The 22,292-nt window shown below is 31.2% G+C and overlaps 2 protein-coding genes across 2 annotated transcripts; both read right to left on the bottom strand.

Moving 5' to 3' along the window:
• Positions 1-839: 839 nt before the first annotated feature.
• On the bottom strand, positions 840-3,284 carry LOC118040466 (uncharacterized). The gene has a single exon (XM_035047418.1). The coding sequence runs from the start codon at positions 2,958-2,960 to the stop codon at positions 999-1,001; it is 1,962 nt and encodes a 653-aa protein (XP_034903309.1). The 5' UTR covers positions 2,961-3,284; the 3' UTR covers positions 840-998.
• A 16,731-nt stretch (positions 3,285-20,015) lies between these two features.
• LOC118040481 (chaperone protein dnaJ 11, chloroplastic) lies at positions 20,016-20,789 on the bottom strand. The gene has a single exon (XM_035047443.2). It carries the CDS (start codon positions 20,717-20,719, stop codon positions 20,243-20,245), a length of 477 nt encoding a protein of 158 aa, XP_034903334.1. The 5' UTR covers positions 20,720-20,789; the 3' UTR covers positions 20,016-20,242.
• Between the last annotated feature and the right edge of the window lie 1,503 nt (positions 20,790-22,292).

Raw genomic sequence — 22,292 nt, 5'->3', positions numbered from 1 at the left:
GACTCAGTTCAAGACATGACCAGGCCAAGGATTTGAGACCTCTAAACAGAGACTTATTACCTAACAACTCTACGTGTTATCAATTAAGATGATCATTTCAAGCTCAAGCTCCAGTATTTAACTCAACTAATTAAAATGGCAAAAGTTTTGAGTAGCTTCAAATCTCATGGAGTATTTAGGTAGGTATTGTCATTGTCAGAATATATTATTAATCATCAAATTAAACTTTAACTATCTACTTTTAACAACATAGACACATCGTACCGTTGAATTTGCTTGTAATAAACCCTTCATGATTAGTTACCTCTATGTTTAATCTTGAGATTTGCCATCAGAAAACGCCACTAACATTGGAGACTAGTTTCTTTCAGCCAGAACAAGGACGATGGCTAGGATGTCAGCCTTACCACAACAATATGTGATTCCGACGAATACTGGTGAGATTTGTTGTCATCTGAGCCTGGCATGATGCACAAATCATATGGACCCTATTTTCAAATTGGACAGGAAAGCATGATGGCTTTACTGGCAACAAGTTACTCGACAAAGGAAGTACACGTTGCCGAGTCCGGATTGCAGCTTTCACGGCCGCATGTGTTTAAGACATGCAGCTGGACCATCGCAATAGCAAGCGGCGGATGCTGAGCACCGGTGGTGGTGGTCCTTGATAATTGCAGTAGCGATGATGGTGACAAGATTCGATGGCGAGCTATGTCATATGTGACCTCAGGCTGGGGTTCGTTTTAATTTGAAGCTTATAGACAAGGCTCAGTCCACAAGTATCCGTAGAACAAGATGAAAAACAGGCTACTCGGTAGGAGATAATTAGAAGATGCTGGTTAACAATTGAAATTGAATGCGAGAAGCTTTTGTTACCTTCCTGAGCAATTAGTTACCACGACATTAATGATAACAGTAATGCTACTTTATGTACACTGAAAGAGAACAAAAACAGGAAAAAGATGAAGAGTTTCATCACGCTACATGAAGGTATTGAGTTAATAGAATCCTCTCGAACCTCTTGATTGATACAGTTCCAATCTACTCTTTGCTTCCGGTAACAAAGATTCTATCTCAGGTTCTTGTAGCAAATGAGCCTGCTTTGTTGACCACTCTAGCACAATAAGGACCTCTTCGTTCGCAAGAACCTCACTGTCAGGGCAATGCAATGAGATGTAGCAAAGGAGAATCAAAGAGAGAGATTGCACCATTTGTTCACCGAAGTAAACAAGTTGAATTAGGTGTTTGGCACCTCCTTCAGCAATAATAGCCTTGGAGTGATTCACGCAGAGGAAATTTTCTGGCGATGCGAACTTGTTCAGGGCAATTGCTGCCTCCATTGTAACCTCAGGTTCCTTTTCGTCTAATAGCTTCACCAATGGCCCAATCATCCTGGTTTCTGTTGCTCTAAATGTCCTAGCCAAGTTGCCAATAGCTTGGATGCATGGTATGAGGAGGTCTGAGACTGCATTCTCAACCACTTTTAGTAACTGATCAACAACTGCTCTGGCAGCAGGGGATGTGGGCTTGAACGAGGAGCGTCTCAACTCAGAATTTTGTTCAGCCACTGCTGTTATCTCCATCAATGCCATTGCTGAGTAGGATTGAACTTCATCATGACCTTTCTCTAACAAAACTGCAAAGCATAAAAGCGCTCTTGACTCTGTGATGGTACGGCATACGGTGACGTTTCCCTTTGCGAGTTGCCAAAGTGCTCTTGCTGCCATTGCCTTCATCTGTGCTTTGGTAGCAGGATCTTCAAATTCCCTACCCTTGATGCTAGTCCCGGCCAATGACACATGGTGATGATGCTGTTGTTTCGGAATATTGTGGTTGCCTTTGGCATGGTTCGGATGATTAGTATTGGGGTGATTTGTTGAGAGATTTTGGGTTTGGGTTGGTTTGTTATTGCTAAGAGTCTGACTTCTCATTGCCATGGTGTTGGCCACCACACTGTGCATCTGGATAGGAGTTTTATTATCCACCGGATGATGAATTTTTGTGGCGGGTTCATCTTCATCAGGACTGGTATCACTACTAGCCATCAAAACTGAATGAATCGACATTTTATTTTTGCTTGCAATTGCGTACTTGCTGTGTTCTTGGACAGTCTCAAACGCAAGATGACTGACGAGAAATCGAATTGTGTTGTTTTGCGCAAAATGGTCTTGGCATTTCGGATGATGCGCAGCTAATTCCGAAACAGCCCAAGCCACCACAACCTGAACTTTCATGTGACCTTCTTTGAGGATTTTGGCAAACACGGTGCAGACCCCAGCATTCACAATCTGTTCGACGCTTTCCGGATCGCGTCCTAATAACCCAATAGCTCTGGCAGCATTTTCCTGACCTTCCATTTTGCCATCTTTAGCCAGTTTTAACAATGGTGCAACCCCACCTTCCTCTATAATCAACTTTCCGTACCTGTCATTATCTCTAGCCAAGGAAACCAATGAAGCTGCAGCATCCGATCTGTCTTCTAAACTCCCCGTATAAAGTATTGCAATTTGTTCCCATATGAGACACAGAATTGGCTCGTTGGCGGCAATAGGAGGCAAGCCTAAATACTCATCGTCGCGATCATCAGCGGGAGCTGAGACTCGTAAGAGCCAGGACACATCTCCTATTGAATTTTCTAGCTGCATCGATATTTTTCGAAACGCGGCAGCAGGGATGATAGTGAACAGTCGTTTTATAATTCCGCTGGCGCGGCATTTGATAACAAGAGTGAGGGCCTTGTCGAGGACTTGTTCGGTGTCATCGATGATTCGCCTCGTCGGACGTTCGTAAAGATCATTACTGGCACGAGCGGCTTGGCGTAAAAGCCCAGCAAGCTTCTCTGTTTTGGCTTTGAGTTCTAGACAATCTTGTTTGAAAGATTGTGCCTCATCTGCTAATTTTGTGACTTGGTCTGCTAATTGTATTGGCCTTGCCAAGATCTCTTTCACGATGTCCGCCATGGCCCAGGCGGACTAGAATCGTAGAGCTCAAATCAACGAGGCTTGTTAGGAAATAATTCACAATCGAGAATTGTTGGGAGACAAAAGGGTCTTGATGCGTTGCTTCTGTGTCCTTTGTGTGTCCCTGAGAAGAGCCAATTGGTTGTGCGGCTCTCTATGTTCTCTATGCCTGATAACTTTGTATCCACCTTAGCTGGTGGTGGTTTAGATTGTGGTTGTTCTGGTGGTGGTGGCCGGTGAGTTTTGTGAAAGGAAGAGGGGGCAGGAGTTGTAATGGTCAAACGTAATTTTCTCTATCTTCCATATTGAAAGAACTCGCTACCATTCTTTCTTGCATTATATATAGGAAAGGAATTTGGTTGGTCAGAACTTTATCAAGCAATATTAGTACATGAGAAAGTGATACCCCAAGCGCGTCGGTTACGTGTTTGGTTTCCACACTCCAAGAATATTAAAGAAAAAATTGCAATTTTTTTTTTCTTTTCTTTTGGTGATATGCCTTGGAAAATTGAACAGTCAAGATTCTTCTGGGTACACAGAGAGTCTGTTTATTCAGAGCAGGGTTTTAGAAAAAGCGCTTGCATTAAAATTAATATAATTTCTAATTTGTAAAATAAAAATAAAATACATAACTCAGGAGTCCTTTTATTTTTGCAGTCGTAAAATATTTTTTAAAATTTTAAATTTATTTTACATAAATTAATTTTTTTTTTATGTTTTTAGATTGTTTTGATATATTAAAGTCAAAAATAAATTTTAAAAAATAAAAAAAAATATTATTTTAATACAAACAAAAAGCACTTTAAAAAAATAATTGTTAGAACAATATCAAAAGTTTTCTTTTCATGGTGATACTTTTGAGTAAACATGATTAACAAAAAAGCTTAGTTTTAGATGGCAAAAAGTAGCAATTACTCATGATTTTTCTTGTCATTTCTACTTTAGTCCTTAAACTTTATTTTTGCGATTGTAAAATTTTGAATTTGTTTTCTTTAAATAATTTTTTTAATTTTTTTATATTATTTTGATGTATTGAAGTCACACAAGAAAGCTTAGTTTTAGTCAACAAGAAAGCTTAGTCTTAGTCTTAGATAGTAAACTTAGTCAACAAGAAAGCTTGGTCTTAGATGGTCAAAAATAGAAACTACTCTCATGATTTTTCTTGCAATTTCCTCTTTAATCCTTATACTTTATTTTTATGGTTGTAAAATATTTTTGTAAAATTTTGAATTTATTTTCTTTAAATTAATCTTTTTAGTATTTTTTAGATTTTTTAAATATGTTTATGTCAAAAATAAATTTTAAAAATTTTTTTTTTTATATATTTACAATTTTTAAGTGATATTAAAGTAAAATGTAAAGTTTTAAATTTTTTTTTAAATAATGTTTTTAGTATTTTTAGATTGTTTTGATGTACCAATGTGAATTTTTTTTAAAAAATAAAAACATATTATTTCGATACATTTGCAATTAAAAAGTATTTTAAAAAAACAACTGTTACCACAATATCAAATGGACTCTTTTCATAGTGATATTATAGAGAGTAAACTTAATCAATAAGAAAGCCTGGTGCTAGATGGTCAAAAAATAGCAATTACTCTCATGTTTTTATTTTTAATTTCCCCTTTAATCCTTATACTTTATTTTTGCAGTTGTAAAATATTTTTGTAAAATTTTAATTTTTTTTTCTTTAAATTAATTTTTTTAGCATTTTTAAATTGTTTTTATATGCTTATGTCAAAAATAAATTTCAAAAAATAAAAAAATTTTTTATACAATTAAAAAATAAAAAAACTTTAAAAAATAATTACTAGCACGATATCAAACATGTTCTTTTCATGGTGGTACATTAGAGAGTAAACTAATTCAACAAGAAAGACGGGTCTTAGATGGCCAAAAATAGCAATTACTCTCAAGATTTTTTTTTGTAATTTCCCCTTTAATCTTTATACTTTATTTTTGTGATTGCCAAATGTTTTTGTAAAATTTTGAATTTGTTTTCTTTAAATAAGTTTTTTAGTAATTTTAGATCGTTTTGATATACTGATGTCAAAAATAAATTTTGAAAAATAAAAAAAAATATTATTTCTATACATTTCAAATTAAAAAGTATTTTAAAAAGCAACTGATAGCATAATATTAAATGAGCTCTTTTCATGGTAATACTGTAGAGAGTAAACTTAATCAACAAGAAAGCCTGATCTTAGATGGCCAAAAGTAGCAATTACTCTTATTATTTTTCTTGTAATTTCCCCTTTAATCCTTATACTTTATTATTGTAAATTTTTGAATGTGTTTTCTTTAAATAATTTTTTTATATTTTTAGATTGTTTTGATATGCTTATGTCAAAAATAAATCTTAAAAAATAAAAAAATATTTCGATACATTTACAAACAAAAAACACTTTAAAAAATACCTGCTAGCACATTATCAAACACGTTCTTTTCATGAGGATGTTGTATATAGTAAACTTGATCAACAAGAAAGCCCAGTCTTAGATGCCCAAAAGTAGCCATTACAATCATGATTTTTCTTGTAATTTCCCCTTTAATCCTTATACTTTATTTTGATGGTTGTAAAATGTTTTTGTAAAATTTTAAATTTTTTTTCATTAAATAATTTTTTTTAGTATTTCTAGATTGTTTTGATGTACTAATACCAAAAATAATTTTTAAAAAATATTAAAAATATATTATTTCGATACATTTTCAATTAAAAAGTATTTTAAAAAACAACTGTTACCACAATATCAAATGAGCTCTTTTCATGGTGATACTATAGAGAGTAAACTTAATCAACAAGAAAGCCTGGTCCTAGATGGCCAAAAGTAACAATTATTCTCATGATTTTTCTTGTAATTTCCCTTTAATCCTTATACTTTATTTTAAGGTTTGAAAACATTTTTGTAAAATTTTGAATTTTTTTCTTTAAATTAATTATTTTAGTATTTCTAGATTTTTTTTGATATGATTATGTCAAAAATAAATTTTAAAAAATAGAAAAAAAAGTATTTTGATATATTTAGAAGCAAAAAACATTTTAAAAAGTAACTGCTAGCACAATATTAAACAGGTTCTTTTTATGGTGATATTTTCGAGAATAAACTTAATCAACAAGAAAGCCTAGTCTTAGATGGCCAAAAAAGCAATTGCTCTCATGATTTTTCTTTCTAATTTCCCTTTGAATCCATATACTTTATTTTTGTGATTGTAAAATGTTTTTGTAAAATTTTAAATTTTTTTCTTTAAATAATTTTTTAAATATTTTTAGATTGTTTTGATATACTAATATAAAAAAAATTAATATATATATATATATATATATAAATATTATTTCGATACATTTGTGATTAAAAAAGTATTTTAAAAAGCAACCGTTACCCCAATATCAAATGGGCTCTTTTCTTGATGATACTGTAGAGAGTAAACTTAATCAACAAGAAAACCTGGTCCTAGATGGTCAAAAATAGCATTTACTCTCATGATTTTTCTTGTAATTTCCCCTTTAATCCTTATACTTTATTTTTGCGGTTGTAAAATATTTTTGTAAAATTTTGAATTTGTTTTCTTTAAATTAATATTTTTACTATTATTAGATCGTTTTGATGTGCTGATGTTAAAAATAATTTTTTTTAAAAAAAATATTATTTCTACACTTTTCCAATTAATAAGTATTTTAAAAAGTAATTGTTAGCATAATATCAAATGAGCTCTTTTCATTGTGATATTGTAGAGAGCAAACTTAATTAACAAGAAAGCCTAGTCTTAGATGGTCAAAAGTAGAAATTATTCTCATGATTTTTCTTGTAATTTCTCCTTTAATTCTCGTACTTTATTTTTGTGATTGTAACATGTTTTTATAAAATTTTGAATTTATTTTCTTGAAATAAGTTTTTTTTGAAGTATAAGGCATTAATGGGTGTGCTGATGAATTGATGTTCATGAAAATAACATAATAAAATTGAACAAAGATTAACACAAACATAATCCAAAATCTTCATGTTTTAAGGTAATTGAATTTGAGCTAGCTCGGCTTTATATATGCTTTGTGTCTGGTGTCGGTACTACTCATTGGAGAGAACCAGTGGTTATCAAAATGTATGCATATTTATAGAATAATGTTGCATCCAGATCTGTATTCTTAGCCTCACTAGTAATCATCAGGTTTGTGCAAGTTTTTTCACCGGAGCCAGATATTTCTGTGCGCTGAAAACTCGCCTCTCGGGCTCTTCTAACTCACTGGAAGTGGAATTAGAGCTAAGTATCTTTATTTGTAATTTTCACTACTGCAGCAGTATGAGTTAGTATTGAATTAGAGTCCTTTTGGTTTGTTTTCTCTAGACAACTTGAGCAATTAACCAACATTCTATTTCTGCCTTCACAGGCCAAGATTGAGAGTATATTTTGTTCAAGATTTACCCTAGTTTTTGCAAGAATCAATAACTTGACCTTCTGGGGCGTGCCTATTTGCACTGCTGCTGCTGCAAAGAACAGTGAATCTGGTGCAGTGATTTAAACAAACCATAGTGATAGAATTGGAGCAGGACTAGTATTGTGGGCTTTAGGGAGTTCATAAAATCAATTAGAACAGAACTAAGCTACTCATGTAAATTGTTTCAGCGATTTTTGGTTCAGTGGCTGCACAGTAAAGGTAGAGCTGAAATATTCCTGAAGCAAACATGTGATTGATCATTGCATTAATGTCCACTGTATTGTATAGCAAGGTTATTCATTGGAAGCTGCAGAAAATTCTAATGTCTTTCTGGGACCTACAGTTAATGCTAGCACAAGTTAAATTTAGTTTACGTCTTAAAATAAAAAATTCACTTCATCAACATATGGATGGAAACATTATTTCTATGATCATCATCACCAAAGAAGAACATGTAGCATGATTTTACAAGTGAGCAAACAAATGTTTCAGCAATCTGTTCAGTTTTACGCGATCTAATACAACCCTAGTCCAGTTCTGTGTAATCCGTAGGCCAAATGCGAATCGCTGTTCTTTGCCAATGCCAAGATCTAATTGATACATTATTGGAACAGAACACAAATAGCAACAGCGAAATCATGGCAATAATTCATGCCCCATTTAAAAAGTCAGAATTTCACTTTAATGTGTCTTCATATCAGGAACAGAAATTCATGGCAGGGATACAATTCAAGCAGCATCTCAAGAATCTTGTCGCGAGTATTAGAAGGAAGCTGTGTTTGCTACCATCACATGCTTCAGTTGTCTATTCATTATTTAATATAATTGGCGTCAAGGGTGCAAAAGCTTGATTTTTTGTTTTTTTAAAAAAACAGAGTGCTTGTCTACCGGTTAAGTTAACATAATTACCTTTTCTTATTAGATTAGATTTTTCTTTATTTAGTTTAATATCTTATAAATAGATTCATCAAAAGAAGACGGGCAGTGTAGAATAGCGTATAGAAAAGAAAACTCAGAGAAACAACGCTTCATAAAATATACCTCTTTCTTAAATTCTCCCAGTTCTTCAGCTTTGCAATTTAGCATTACTAAAGTGGAGACAGAAAATTGCAGGTTTGATTGCACGAGCGAGACAGAAAATTGTCCACTGGTTGAATTAACAAAAAAAAAAAAACAAGAACATCATGAACGATTGGAAATTATAAATCCAAGTTCCTACCATACCCAAATTCGGCTACAGTACCTTTTCTCTGCTCGTCCCTCACAAGCATCCGTTGGAAACTGCAATGAAGATTCCGAAGAAGCTAAGACAAACTAATAAAAACCATCAATGATGGATCCCTTTCATCTTCTACCATTTAGATTTGTCCGATTCGATAGTGTCCCTTGAACTCTACTCAGGCCCTGACTGTATTCACAACTGTCTTTCTTTTCATTAACAATGTTCAAAGATTTTAAACGTGGATCCCGCAGTGCTAAGACTGTCTTCATGCATGCAGTGACCTAAATTGTAGCACAAACAAAATCGTATTAATACATAACCCATGCCTGGATTTTCTTTATCCTTTGGCTCATCCAAAGGTTTGAAAACCTCGAGGCTCGAGCTCGGACTTGACTGGAGGAGGCTACAGATACACAATTGTACGTGACGACGATTGTTGCATAAGACATGAACTTCATTATTATGCATTCGGAATACCAATAATTGACATCATGGGGTCTAAAGGATTCACATATGAAGAAACGACAAAAGGGAAGCAGCGTCTTGTTCTGCTGTAGAACCTTCCTGTTAATTTCAGCTGTCACCTTAACCAAAAACTTGGATTGATACGAGCACGGGATGCTCTTATAAACTTGGTTTATTTTATATGAATCTCTGCGGAGTGCAGAGGTTGCGTATTCACAATTCATCATATAATTATCAAGTTCAATGTCATAAACAATACTGGGGAGGACAGCTAATTGCCTACGGTTCCCCGACAGAATTTGATACAGACCAGGACCCATCCTTGTAATCAAATTATTTAAATAGAAATTGTTCAAATAATTTGAATAAAGAGTTTTCTTTTAAATTTTATAGTTAAATTACAAACACATTGATACGAAAAAGTGTTATTTTCTTTATAAATACCAGTTTAGTGCTGATATAAATTAATTAAAAATATATATTTTTTTAATTTTTTTCTACAAATTCTTTATTTATATTTATCAGAAACAAAACAGATTACATTTGATAAACTTATAGAAATTAATGTATATAAGTTTAAAGCTATCATTTTAACCCTATTAGAAATATACTAAAATTGCTCAGTATTTCATTGTGCAGTCCACAGTAAAACGCTGAGCAGTCTGTCTTTTTTTTTTTTTTTTTCATTTTTTATGTCTTTAAAGTTTTTTTCTTTGTATTTTTTCTTTTAATGATTTTTTTTTTAATTTAGTTTGTTAATGTTAATTTTTTTTTTTTAGTTATCAGACTTTCATAACACGAATCCCGGGTTTGATGGATTAACCTAGTTTGACGAGTGAACCCAAAATTTATTTTTTTCTTTTTTTTTTTAATTATTTTTTTTCGTTTATTTTAGTTTGTTAATGTTAATTTTTTTTCTATTTAATTATTAGATTTTCATGACACGTATCCCTGACTTGACGGGTTAACCCAGTTAATTGTGGGTTAACCCGTTAAATTTTTTTTTTTATTTAGTTATCAAACTTTCATGACGCGAATCCCAAATTTGATGGGTTAACCTGACTTAAAGGGTTAACCCAATTAATTCACATTTTGTTTTCCTTTTTTTAATTAGTTTTTTTTCTTCTTGTTGGTTTTTTTTCTTTGTTTTTTTTTAATTAATCTATTTAAATATCATATTTTTATGACATGACCTTGCAGCCAAACCCGTATCCAAGGCTCTTGGGTCGGTGTTGCAGCCAGACTCACTTAAACTTGATTAATATAAGTTTAATATTATTATTGATATTATAAATATTACTCATGGGTCAATCGTTACAGCTAGACCTAAAGGCTCTTGGGTATATCTTTGTATAAAGACCTAACACTCTTAAATCTTAGTCTTTTTTTAAAATTTTTTATGAAAGAAAAAAAATTAACCCGTGACATGTTTTTTTTTTTTCCTTTTCTTTTACTTTTTAAGCTTTTTACTGTGGACTTGCATAGCAGTCCATAGTGAAAAAGCCGATGCATTTAGTTTTTTTTTTTGTCTTCTTTCATTGTTTTTTTATTTTTTAATTATTTTTTTATTTTTAGTTTATTGGTATTAACTTTCTTTCTATTTAGTTATCACACTTTAATAACACGGATTCCAGGTTTGACGGGTTAACCCAATTGATTCAAATTTTTTCTTTTTCTTCATTAGTTTTTTTCTTCCTATGATTTTTTTTCTCTTTGCTATTTCCTTTTTAATTAATCTTTTTTTAAAAAAAAATTTAGTTCATTAATATTAAATCTTTTTTCTATTTAGTTATCACACTTTCATGACACGAATCCCATGTTTGACAAGTTAACCCAATTGATTCAGATTTTTTTTTTTTTCATTATTAGTTTTTTCCTTCTGATTTTATCGTTTAGTATTGTATGAAGTTCCACAATGAAAAGGCCAATGTCTTTATTTTTTTTTTTTTTGCTTATTTTTTTCTTTTTATGCCTTTCACTATAGACTACAGAATGCAGTCCATGGTGAAAAGGCTGATGCCTTTTTTTTTTTTTTTTTTAATTTGTTGATATTAATTTTTTTTTCTATTTAGTTATCAGACTTTCATGACATGGATCTCAAGTTTGATGGGTTAACCCAGTTAATTTAGATTTTTTTTTCTTCTTCGTATAAGTTTTTTTTCTTTTATTTTTTTCTTTTTAATTAATATTTTTTTATTTAATTTCATTCATCAATATCAATTTTTTTATTTAATTATTGGTTGATGCCTTTAGTTTTTTTTTCTTTTTGCTTTTTTGCTATTTTTATATAAACTGATGCCTTTTGTTTGTTTATTTTTTTAAATTAATTTTGGGTTAACCTGTCAATTTTTAGTTTATTAATGTTCAAAATTTTTTTTCTATTTACTTATTAAACTTTATGACATAGATCTCGAGTTTGACAGGTTAGCCCAGTTAATTCTAGGTAACCCGTCAATTTTTTTTTTCTATTTAGTTATCAAACTTTCACGACACGAATCCAAGGTTTGACGGGTTAACCTGGTTGGAAGAGTTAACTCAGTTAATTCATATTTTTTTTCTTTTTATTCATTAGTTTTTTTTTACTATCACACTTTTAAGACACAACTTTATAGTTGGACTCATATCCAAGACTATTGGGTCTGGTATTGTAGCTAGACCTACTTAAACTTGGATCATGTAAGTTTAATGTTATTATTAAATTATAAATATTACTTTTGGGTCAAACATTATAGCTACACCCAAGATTCTTAAGTATAGATTCACAAAACGACTTAACAATTTTAAATCTTAATTTAAAAAAAAAAATAATAATAACCCGCAACAGCACACGGTTATGTAACTAGTAACAAATATAACAAGTCAATTAATACCTTAAAAATAATAAATTTGACGTCTCGAAACCTGTTTGCTATATCTACCGACAATACGGCTCACTTCGAGCTTGAAATTTTCTTGTGCAAGCAAGAAACACGCATTTCTGTCGATAAGCACGGGTCCATACCCTAGCTAGCACAAGCCACCCTGTCGTGGCTTTACAAATCAAGTATAATCGAGACTCCATTGGAAAGCACGGTTGCGCGAATAGAATCGCAGTAAACTTTCAACCTAGCCAGACACTTGTGCATTGCTCCAATGGATACTCGTAGCATGAAGTATCATACGCTACAGTACTAACTGCCAAACAGAGCCCATCCATATCTGCAATACGACTTCAAGGACATACAACGAAGTTGCTTCAGCAAGCTAATTTGTCGGTTCGTTAGATGGGCTGGTCCGTAGATGCATGCATCAGTACGTGTATAAGGTCCAGCCCACGTACACGCTTTGTCTCCGTGTGCAAAGATTACACGAGAGTACCATCATAACATGCTCGGCAAATACACAGTAGGGTTAAATTAGACATTATCATATCTTGTTTTATCTTATTTCCCACCCCCAAATATGGATAGGAACAAAAAATAAATAATTTATCTTAACAAATTTTCAAATCAATCTCGTCCCTATCATCTCATCTTATATTGTATCGTCTTCATACCTTACGTACATGATTTCTACTTCCTTGATTCTAATTGAAAAGATAAATTATAAATATAATGATAAATAATATTTTTTTAAAATATTTTTTAGTTAAAAATATTAAAATATTTTTTTATTTTTTAAAATTTATTTTAAATATCAGTATGTTAAAATTATCTAAAAATACAAATAAAAATTAATTTATTTAAAAAGCAGGCACTAGATACCCTAATGAAAAACACAAAACTTCTTATAAACCCCTCTCTCTATATATATTATGTTTTCATTAATTTTCATACAATTTTATCCCTAGTTATATTCCTGTATTTAATAAATGCAAAGGACATGACAATGATGAAAACTATAATATTTATTAGATTCCAACTTTTAAAATGATCATCGACAGAGCTTGCTACGTTGACTTGAAGCTAGTACAATTTTAATAGCTATATATAATCGGTGGGTCAAAGAAAAAAAAATGACAACCCTTAGAATAACAAATAAATAATGAATTTGTTAGAAAATAATAAAATTATGGTAAAAACCAGGTAATTCATATTTTTTTAAAAAAAACATATTATTAGTTAATGATACTTAGATTCTCATTCTTTTCTCTTATTAAACTTAACCCTTCTATATTAGATATTTAAAGACATTTTTGTAAATTTAATCATATTCAATCATTTTATTAATGGTTAGACACTTATAATGTCTTATAAATCTCCATACTCATAAAAAAAATTTTTTTTAAAATAACCATATTTAAGTTTTAAGATCCATGGTTTGACCCATCGTACCCAAAGCCAAGTATAACTTAAGAATCCAATCTAATCTATGTATTCAAAGAAAAAATTTGCCAAAGATTTTTTTTTCTCTTCTTCTCTTTTCCTTCTCTTATCGTGACTTTTCTCTAAAAAATAATAAGGAATTCGATTCTAAACTTAAGTTTTTGGGTTTTAAAAGGGGTTTGAAGAAACAAGTAAGTATCTTTTATTTTTTTGAACTAGAGATTTGATAATTGATAGAATAAAGAAGTATTTTGAGATTTTATGATTTATATATTGATTTTATAATTGAATGATTTGAGAGGTTTAATTGATATTTTAGGGTTTTAGTTTGGCTTAAAATCGTTTGATATGAAGTTTAGCTATTTTTTGTTTTAAGGATCTGTAAAATTTGGAAGAATGGCATATCAGAATTCTAAAATCTTGATCAACTGGTTGGCTAAATTAGCTAGTCAGTGGACTTGATGGTGCCAATTGACTGGTTGGTATGAATCGGCTAACTAGTTGGCATATGGTGGTGGTTGATTATTTTGATCGACTAATTGATTAAAGAGTGGGGTTTGATTGATTTTTTTTTTTTAATTTGATCAGTTTAGGAGATGTACGAGATTGATTAGGTGGATCTATTTCGGTTTTGTAATTATGTTTTGATCTTTTATATTAGAGTTGCAATCTCTTATGTTATTTGCAATGAGTTACTTTTTAGTCATTTCTATATTTATTGTAGGTTCTGTTGATGTTTCTCCTTGTGATCATTAATAGTTTTTAGTTTTACGTATGTTTGTCTTTTGCCTTTTTTTTCATATAAGAAGGATGATTTCTTTAATATGCATGTAATATAAATAAAACTATATATACTGATTATATGATGAATACGAATGACATTTTTGAATATATATATATATATATGTTGATTTATTTCAAAGTACTCATCATTAGTTTCTTGAATATGTATTCACATTATGTTAAATTAAATTATATTTAATATGACATTCAGTTATGTATTTACATTATGTTGAATTAAATTCTATTTAATGTGACATTCAGTTGCTTTGATAATTATATGAATATATGTTATGTCTTGATATCATACTTGTTAAAAACTCCATACTAACAAAAAGCAGTTTATCTTTGTGCACATTGTATCTGTATACCTAACTAGGGAGAGCCACATTGGCCTGTGCACAACTGCTAATCTCATGATGCGCTGTTATGAAAATCTTAGGGTTTCATTTGTTATATGATCTAACATGTATTTCACAACTTAGTATGTGTGTGTGTGTGTGTATTAATATATGTATGGCTTCCAATTTATAATATCTAATATATATTTATTCACTCATTGAGTTAGTTGAACTCACCTCTCTTTTTAATATTATTTTCAGGTTTTTAGTTTCTGTTGGCAAGTTGATTTTGTTGAGAGTTCCTGCTTTTTCGTTTATGATCAGTTTTGTTTATGATTGGTATGCCCTACTTGTTTCCACAAGACTTTTCTTTTTAATCTAGAGTGCTCCACTATTTTAGTTAAACATTAGATTTTTATATTTTAATGAGTATTATGGATTATTATTTATTTTTATTGGTTTTGAATAATATTTTGAAAGTTTACAAACTACCGCAAAGTTTATATAATTTGTTTTATGATAAGTTTGTTTGAGGCTTAGTGCAGATGGGGTACCGCCATAGCATTGCTCGTCATGGACATGAAATTCGTGTTGTGACATAAGTTTTATGTTTAATAGTTATATTGTATAAAAATCAATGTTCAATAGCATCATTTATCTTTTTCTAAGAGATATTTATAATGTTTTTATTTTTATATTTACAGTATCTTTATATTTTACTAATAAAAATATGATTCTATCCTTATTTTATTTTACATATACTAAATTTAAAGTAACAATAGAGTAAAATTAAAGTAATTTGTTTTATTTTTAAATTTGCCAGAACCTATTTCTAGACGTTTATAATATATTCAACAAATATGCATTATTAAAAGGAAAAAGGTTGACTGGGTTTTCGTACACAAAATTGCAAACCTAGTTGTGTTTCAGTGTTCAAAAGAGACAATTGCCCAAAAACAAGAGTCCCAAATTATATATGACTTCACCATTCATCTCTTGAACAAGAATTGTGCTAAATGGGCCGAGGAGCTTTGAACCCAGTTTATTGAACATGTAAATTTTTTGTTAAATCAGCCCATCAGCCCATGATTATTGAAAAATCATAATTTTTATCCAATAAAAAATGATAAGATTTGAACTCTTAATTATTTAATTATCAAAATCTTATTACCATATTAAAAAAATATTTTAACTTAATAATTTAAGTTATTAAAATACATTTCAAGATATAATTTATATAATTTTTTAAAAAAATTCTCCACGAATTTGTGTGAAGATTATTTGTAAAAGAGATTTGGTAAAATCTTACCCATTATTATTCTTAAATAATAGAAATCATATTGCATCGACCATTACTCTTAAATAGTTTTTAAAATCATAACTTTCATATTCGTCCAGTACATATATTAATTTTAAGATTTGAATTCTAGAAAATAGAAAATTGGAGCCAATAATATGATATCTTCAGTTATAAAAAACAATTTGACGTCTTTATCTGTGGCGAGTACAACATGCTATATTGTTAAGGTGATGGTGACTATATTCCAATGAACGTGGAAGTCATCAATGTAGAAGTTACTTTCCTCGAGAGAAAATTTGGGCGACAGATTCTTAGGAGATAAAGAGGTTTAAAATAGGAATTGGCATACAATTTATTAAATAAATTATTGTGATAAAGGCATAAGTCCAATAACATAAAGAAAGGGAGGCATGGGATAATAATGTTAATCCAGTTTAGGCAATGTGAAGATGTCTTCTTTCAGATACACTATACTTTTTGTTCCAGATTTATGAAATGAATAAGTTTTTCTCAATTCTTTTCTTATTGATTATCCAGCAAATACATATACAACAGAGTATTATTAAAATAGTTTTGAATATCTTACAAACCAATATGATGTTTACAAAATCCTCTAGATGAGCTTTTTCAACTGAATGTCAATGTTTAGGATTGCCATGCTCAAATATAATTGCTAAACTTGTTTATAAACATCATTAATTTACATGGTTAGTTATTAATTTTAATATTTAATAATAACATGCTATTGAATCAAGTTTTGATAAAAGTAAAATAAAAAAATCAAGTCAAAGATTATGTAAAATAATAACATGCTATTGAATCAAGTCAAAGATTATGTAGTAACTAAAAGTAAAATAAAAAAAATCTTTGATATTATTTTTTTTCATATTTAACCATATTATTGTTTATTCTTACTTCTGTTATCTTATATAATTACTTATAAAATATAGGCTGCACAATCATTTTTTACCCTTATTCTATAAGTAAATGTAATCTCTAAATATTTTACCATTATACTTATGAATCACAAAAAGAAAAAAACTCATTAACTCAAATATAAACAAAAAGAAAAATAATCTCCTCCAACACATCTCCTTCATTTTATCATCTTTATTTACTACACTTGCAATATATTACACAACTTTTAACGCAACATTCTTAATGTATATGTACCCACTTAAACATTAAAGTGTTTTATGACGCTCAGTGCGTAACGCTTCCTCTATTGAATAATTTCTGAAGAGCTGAAAATCCTGGAACAGAACCTCAAATTTCTTGCGAAATCATGTTTGTAGCTTGCAGGGTGGGCCGGGCCTTCATATTAGGGCTGAAACTAGTATCTAACCATTGCAGGCTTAATAGTAATGGGCTCTTGTTACAAACCTTCTACTTTTGCAGGTCTATCAACACTCTTGCAGTTTGTTTTTTCCTCTGCATTCTTAGTTGGATCAACCAGCACTCAGTTCCATGGTCATTAACAATTCTCGTGTGCTTGAAGTGTTGTCATTCGTGTGAAAGAATTCTGGTCCCAGAATTCTTTATTTGCATAAGACTTGCATGATTTGTAGATTTGTTTCCTTTCTCTGTTAGAATTTATATTCAACGCCGGCATGATCCCCTCTGAAGTCTTGATATATCGCTTCAGGATTTCTGCAGAGTCAAGTAGTTTTTTTTTTCTTTAATTCCAATCAGGATATTCTGAATCAATTATTCTCATGAATCAAGACCAATTCCTTTCCTTGCCAAGTTCAAGCAGGCCAAATCACACCACAAAACCACAATAAACGAAGAGCTGCTCGGAATATTTGTCGGCAAACCGACCATATAAATCATTGAACTACCAGTCCAAGTATCAAGCTATATACTGAATACAAGCAAGTCAGGTGAGTCTGAGACAGGTGTTGCTGGCGTATCGATACATGGTAGCATGTAGTTGATTGGTTCTTTTCGAAGCTTAGCATCTTCCACACGCAGCTCACACGTACGTATCCATGATTCTTTATCTGGTGGCCACTTGCAAGCTGCAGAACACCACAGCACGTGAGAGGAGGGATGGCCACAGAAGTTTCATTATCAATTTCAATTCAGATTCATAGCTTGAAATGTAATGACACTGTAAGATTCCTGCCTGTTTACCTAGGTTGCATGAACACCATTGAATCTGTGTTTCAGATAAGGTTATATTATAGGAACAGATAAGGCTTCAATTTTGGCAAAAAATTTCACCAAGTTAGTGCAGAAGTCTATTTTTTTCCCTGACTTTTTGGGTATTGAAAGGTTATCTCTTTGAAACTAGTAGTTGCCTTGTCCGATTCTTTGACAACTCAGGCAAGGATCTGTCTGAATCAGGAAAAAAGGGGTCAATAATTTATTAGAGGTGACTGCCCCGGACTGTAATGGGGATCGATGAAATTATAGTTTTTAGCTGTTCTTTCAATAGAGTTGGGTATGCTATAAAATTCACATATGCATAATACTTGGGGTACGAATAGCTTCTCTCAGATAGAATTGGGTGAAAATTTTATTTTTGATGTTAAAAAACTAGCTCTAATCACTAAAAAAAAAAAATATATGAACGCACATAATTCTTATCGGTTTGGATCTCGAAACCCTTCTTTAGACATTAAAAAAAAGTATTAAGTATTTGATTTTATTTAAAAACTTTGTTTGTTTTTCGGACAAAAATACTATTTTCAAAAGAATTATTTTTTTAATATTCTTTAATCATTTTAATATATTAATATTAAAAAATAAAAAATATTATTTTAATATTTTTTTTAAGTTAATATTTTTTTTAAAAAAAAAAACACTAAAAATCCATATGGTTTTCAGGTGTAAAACGTCCATGGACACTTTCAATCAACTTTCTTTCTTTTTTCGTCGGCAAAAATAATAATGGTTGATGAAAGTGGAATTCTTTACGGCGAAAAGAAAAGGATCTCAATGGCTCGAACAAAAAGTATTGTGCTTTTTCACAAAAAGAAGGCAGACATGATAGTTGGATAGTTGTTCCAACTTCAAAAATAATAATCTAATCGATTAATGAACTTATTATTTATGTTTGAAAATCCACATAAAAAACTATATAATCCTCCTGTCATTATTTATATGATTTCAGATCGCCTTCTCTTGACCATTGGTGTAAATGTGACCTCTAAGCCGCCAATGCCTGAAGCTTGATGCATCATGTTTAAGGACAAAACTCACTGAGTTGGTACGGTAAGAAGTAGACTGTTCATACACAGTTGATGCATCCACCAGTAATTTGCTTTCTATTGATTAATCGTATTAATTTCCCCAGGTCAAGGAGCGCATCAACTACAGAAAACTATGATGATTTTTGGGAGGTGCTACTCCCACTCCCCAATATATAATAGTCAATGTATTTGCATGCCATTAATTAACTCTCCTTAATCAAGAGATGATGCATATTTTTTAAGTTTAAGAAGATGGTGTTGTGGGTTGATTTCAGGCATCAACTGAGTTCGCCAAGATTAATGGGTCACTGAACGAGTGGGGCTCGTTAACTGATGGTTCTTATGAGGGTTCCACTCGCAATCAACTTGACCATATTGGCAACTCATAGATTTTTTTATGATTTTCTCTATCAATAATGTCTTCTTTAGATTGTGGATATGTCATGGTTATATCGATGAGTGAGGGATTGATAGCTAGTTTTATTAAAAGTACTAATTACTAATTTGTTATACATGTTTTGAGGTATTAGGTTAAGATATGTGCTTATATTATCAAAAATAAAACTTTTAGGACAGTAAGGCCATAATATATGAGAAATTAAGCCGGGCTATCACAGGATAATTCATAATTGTGTGATTTTAATATTTAATATTTTGGAGAAAGACAGCCGATGCATGGTGAGCTAATAACCTTAATAACCTGTACATTTTTTGTCCTGTTCTGCTGTCTTGTTGCCCCCTTATCCATTATGCTGTATTTGTCAACTTGTGATAGCCTGAAGGCACTTGAAATGTGAATGTATGTTCCCCAATTGTTAGGATTTTGTTGTCTAGTCAAATTGGTATCCATTGTAAGATAAACACGACATTTAGGCAATTTTGAAGAGATTGTAGAAAAATCACTACAAAACATTTACCTCAATTGTATAGGAATTGTATTTGGATTTCTTACGTTAATATATTAAGATTTCGAAAAATACAAGAGCGATGGTATTTCAAATTATAATCAGAAGGTAACAAAAGAATCAGACATCCACATTAAATTACACTAAAAAAGTGCCCATTTCTACCACGTACAAACTAGCTCTGTCTTTTCCCCTGTTTTATCTCCTCTGTTTTCAATCAAAAGCATTGATTACAGAACGATACGAGCAGAGTTTCAGGGATCAACACCCATTTTCATGTAACTTAATAACTTCATTACATGAGCTATGGAAATATGAAAAGTCAAAAAAAAAAAACTACCAACACTGGTCAGTCTCCCAGTTCCTACTAGTATAACCGGAAGCAGCTGCCATTGTTGCCGACCTCATAGAAGAAGACCCGAAAGGCCTACTGTTTCTAAAAAGATCTCTATCATAACTTGCGCGTTTATCTGGGTCTGATAGTGTTGAATATGCTGCATGGATTTTAATGAACTCAGTGGCTGACATTTCTTTCTGATTCATGGACACAACATCAGGGTGGCAAGTTCTTGCTAGTCTTCTATAAGCAGCCTTTATTTCATGGCCACTAGCACTCATTGGAAGCCCTAGCACTTCGTAGAATGAGGAGGTTGTAGCCATTGAGCCAACTCTCACTTGTGATTTCTTGGCCTGTGAAGCAGTAGCAAAAGATGCTCGAGGTTTGAGTGGATAGGACTCGCCACTAAAAGGGCTTGAGCAAGGTGTCTTTGTGGTGGTGATTTGGAGAAATGAAGTGGTAGGAGTTGCAAGCATGGAAGTATTGGATAGAGGAGTTCTGGGATGGATAAAAGGGGAGGAGATGCGATTGTTTATATAGAGATGCCGTGAGAATTTATCCAGGATTAGTGGTTTTTTCAGTTATTATTTGCATTTGCTTGTGTTGAAATGCTTATCCATAGGATACTGTACTGAGCTGACTCAGCTAACTGTTGATATGGATAGGCCTTCCCTTTCTCTTTGGTCCCACTTCCTCCTCTCAGTGCAGGGCTGGCACCTCAAAAAATGCACTCCATCAATGCAGGAAAGTTTTATTTAGAGGAGATTCAATACGCTACAAGACAAGAGATGGACAGTAAAATCCCTTTAAAGAAGACCATAGAAAAATGAAAACGTAAGGCAGAACACAACTTCTTAAAGGATAAGACATTAGACATTTCTTTTTTTCCCTTTTCCTTTTCACTTTTTTCTTGTCGGGAATTGGAATGGGACAACTTTGTTGAATGGAGTTGGGAAGCTGAAAAATTTAATCGCCAATAGATAATGAATACTAGCAATAAACAGAGCAGGGTTTGCTTTTGAATGCTGGTTTTGGCTCATTAATTGTCGCTTTTAGCTGTACTTTATGGAGCCATAGATTAGCTATTATGAAAATCAAGAAACTTTGGATGAACGAAGATGGTAATTTGATGCTGTGCTTGTGTGCTATAGTTGGTGCTGTGTCCTTCTCTGTTTTCTTTTTGGAAGACAAGCAATTGATAAACAGGTATGGTGAATAGAGGGTTGGGTCTACGAAAGATCCGCCAAAATATCCTGTGATCTCATCGTTCAAGTGCACACTTTTCTCTTGGTTTAGGCCACAACATGGATACCTAGCCAGTGGTATGTAGCTTCTGTTTGTTTTTTTTAACTTAAAAATATTTTTGAAAAAAATTGAATTTTTTTTATTTTAAATTAATATTTTTAAAATATTTTTAGATCATTTTGATGTGTTGATACTAAAAATAATTTTTTAAAAATAAAAAAATTATTTTAATATATTTTCGAGTTAAAAATACTTTTAAAAGTAACCGCAATCATACTCTTACACACATAAGTAAATTGACGGTCTTGTGGTGATGGACATTGCCTTCAGATTATAGCATATGAAATTCTCGAGTTTTTTTTTTTTTTTTTAAATACTAACGCACTTGTCAAATTTTTTTTTTGAAAAAAATAATATAGTTTAAAGAAAAACACAATTCTTAATTGCATTTTTTTTATATATATAAATCATGATTTTGAATTATATTTTTGTTTATATAAAATTTGATTTATAATAGAATTATGGTTTTAATAAAATTACGATGATTTTGAACCACGATTATAGTACATATATAAACGACATTTTATTTTTCATAGCCATTATTTTTGTTGAAGGAAAAATTTTAAGAATAAAAAAAATCCCCAAAATTTAAGAATATAAAATGGAGAATAATGATAGAATAAAATAGAAAATATATAAGATTTAGCATGTAAAGATCTTGAAAATATTGTTTTAGGAAAATAGAAAATAAAAACAAAAAAAAGGTAACTCACCATGAATTTTCATTTTGCAGGGCTAATTGCC

Source organism: Populus alba, chromosome 4 (genome assembly GCF_005239225.2).
Source record: "Populus alba chromosome 4, ASM523922v2, whole genome shotgun sequence".
Classification (NCBI taxonomy): Eukaryota; Viridiplantae; Streptophyta; class Magnoliopsida; order Malpighiales; family Salicaceae; genus Populus; species Populus alba.
This window is presented reverse-complemented; position numbering and strand designations above follow the sequence as displayed.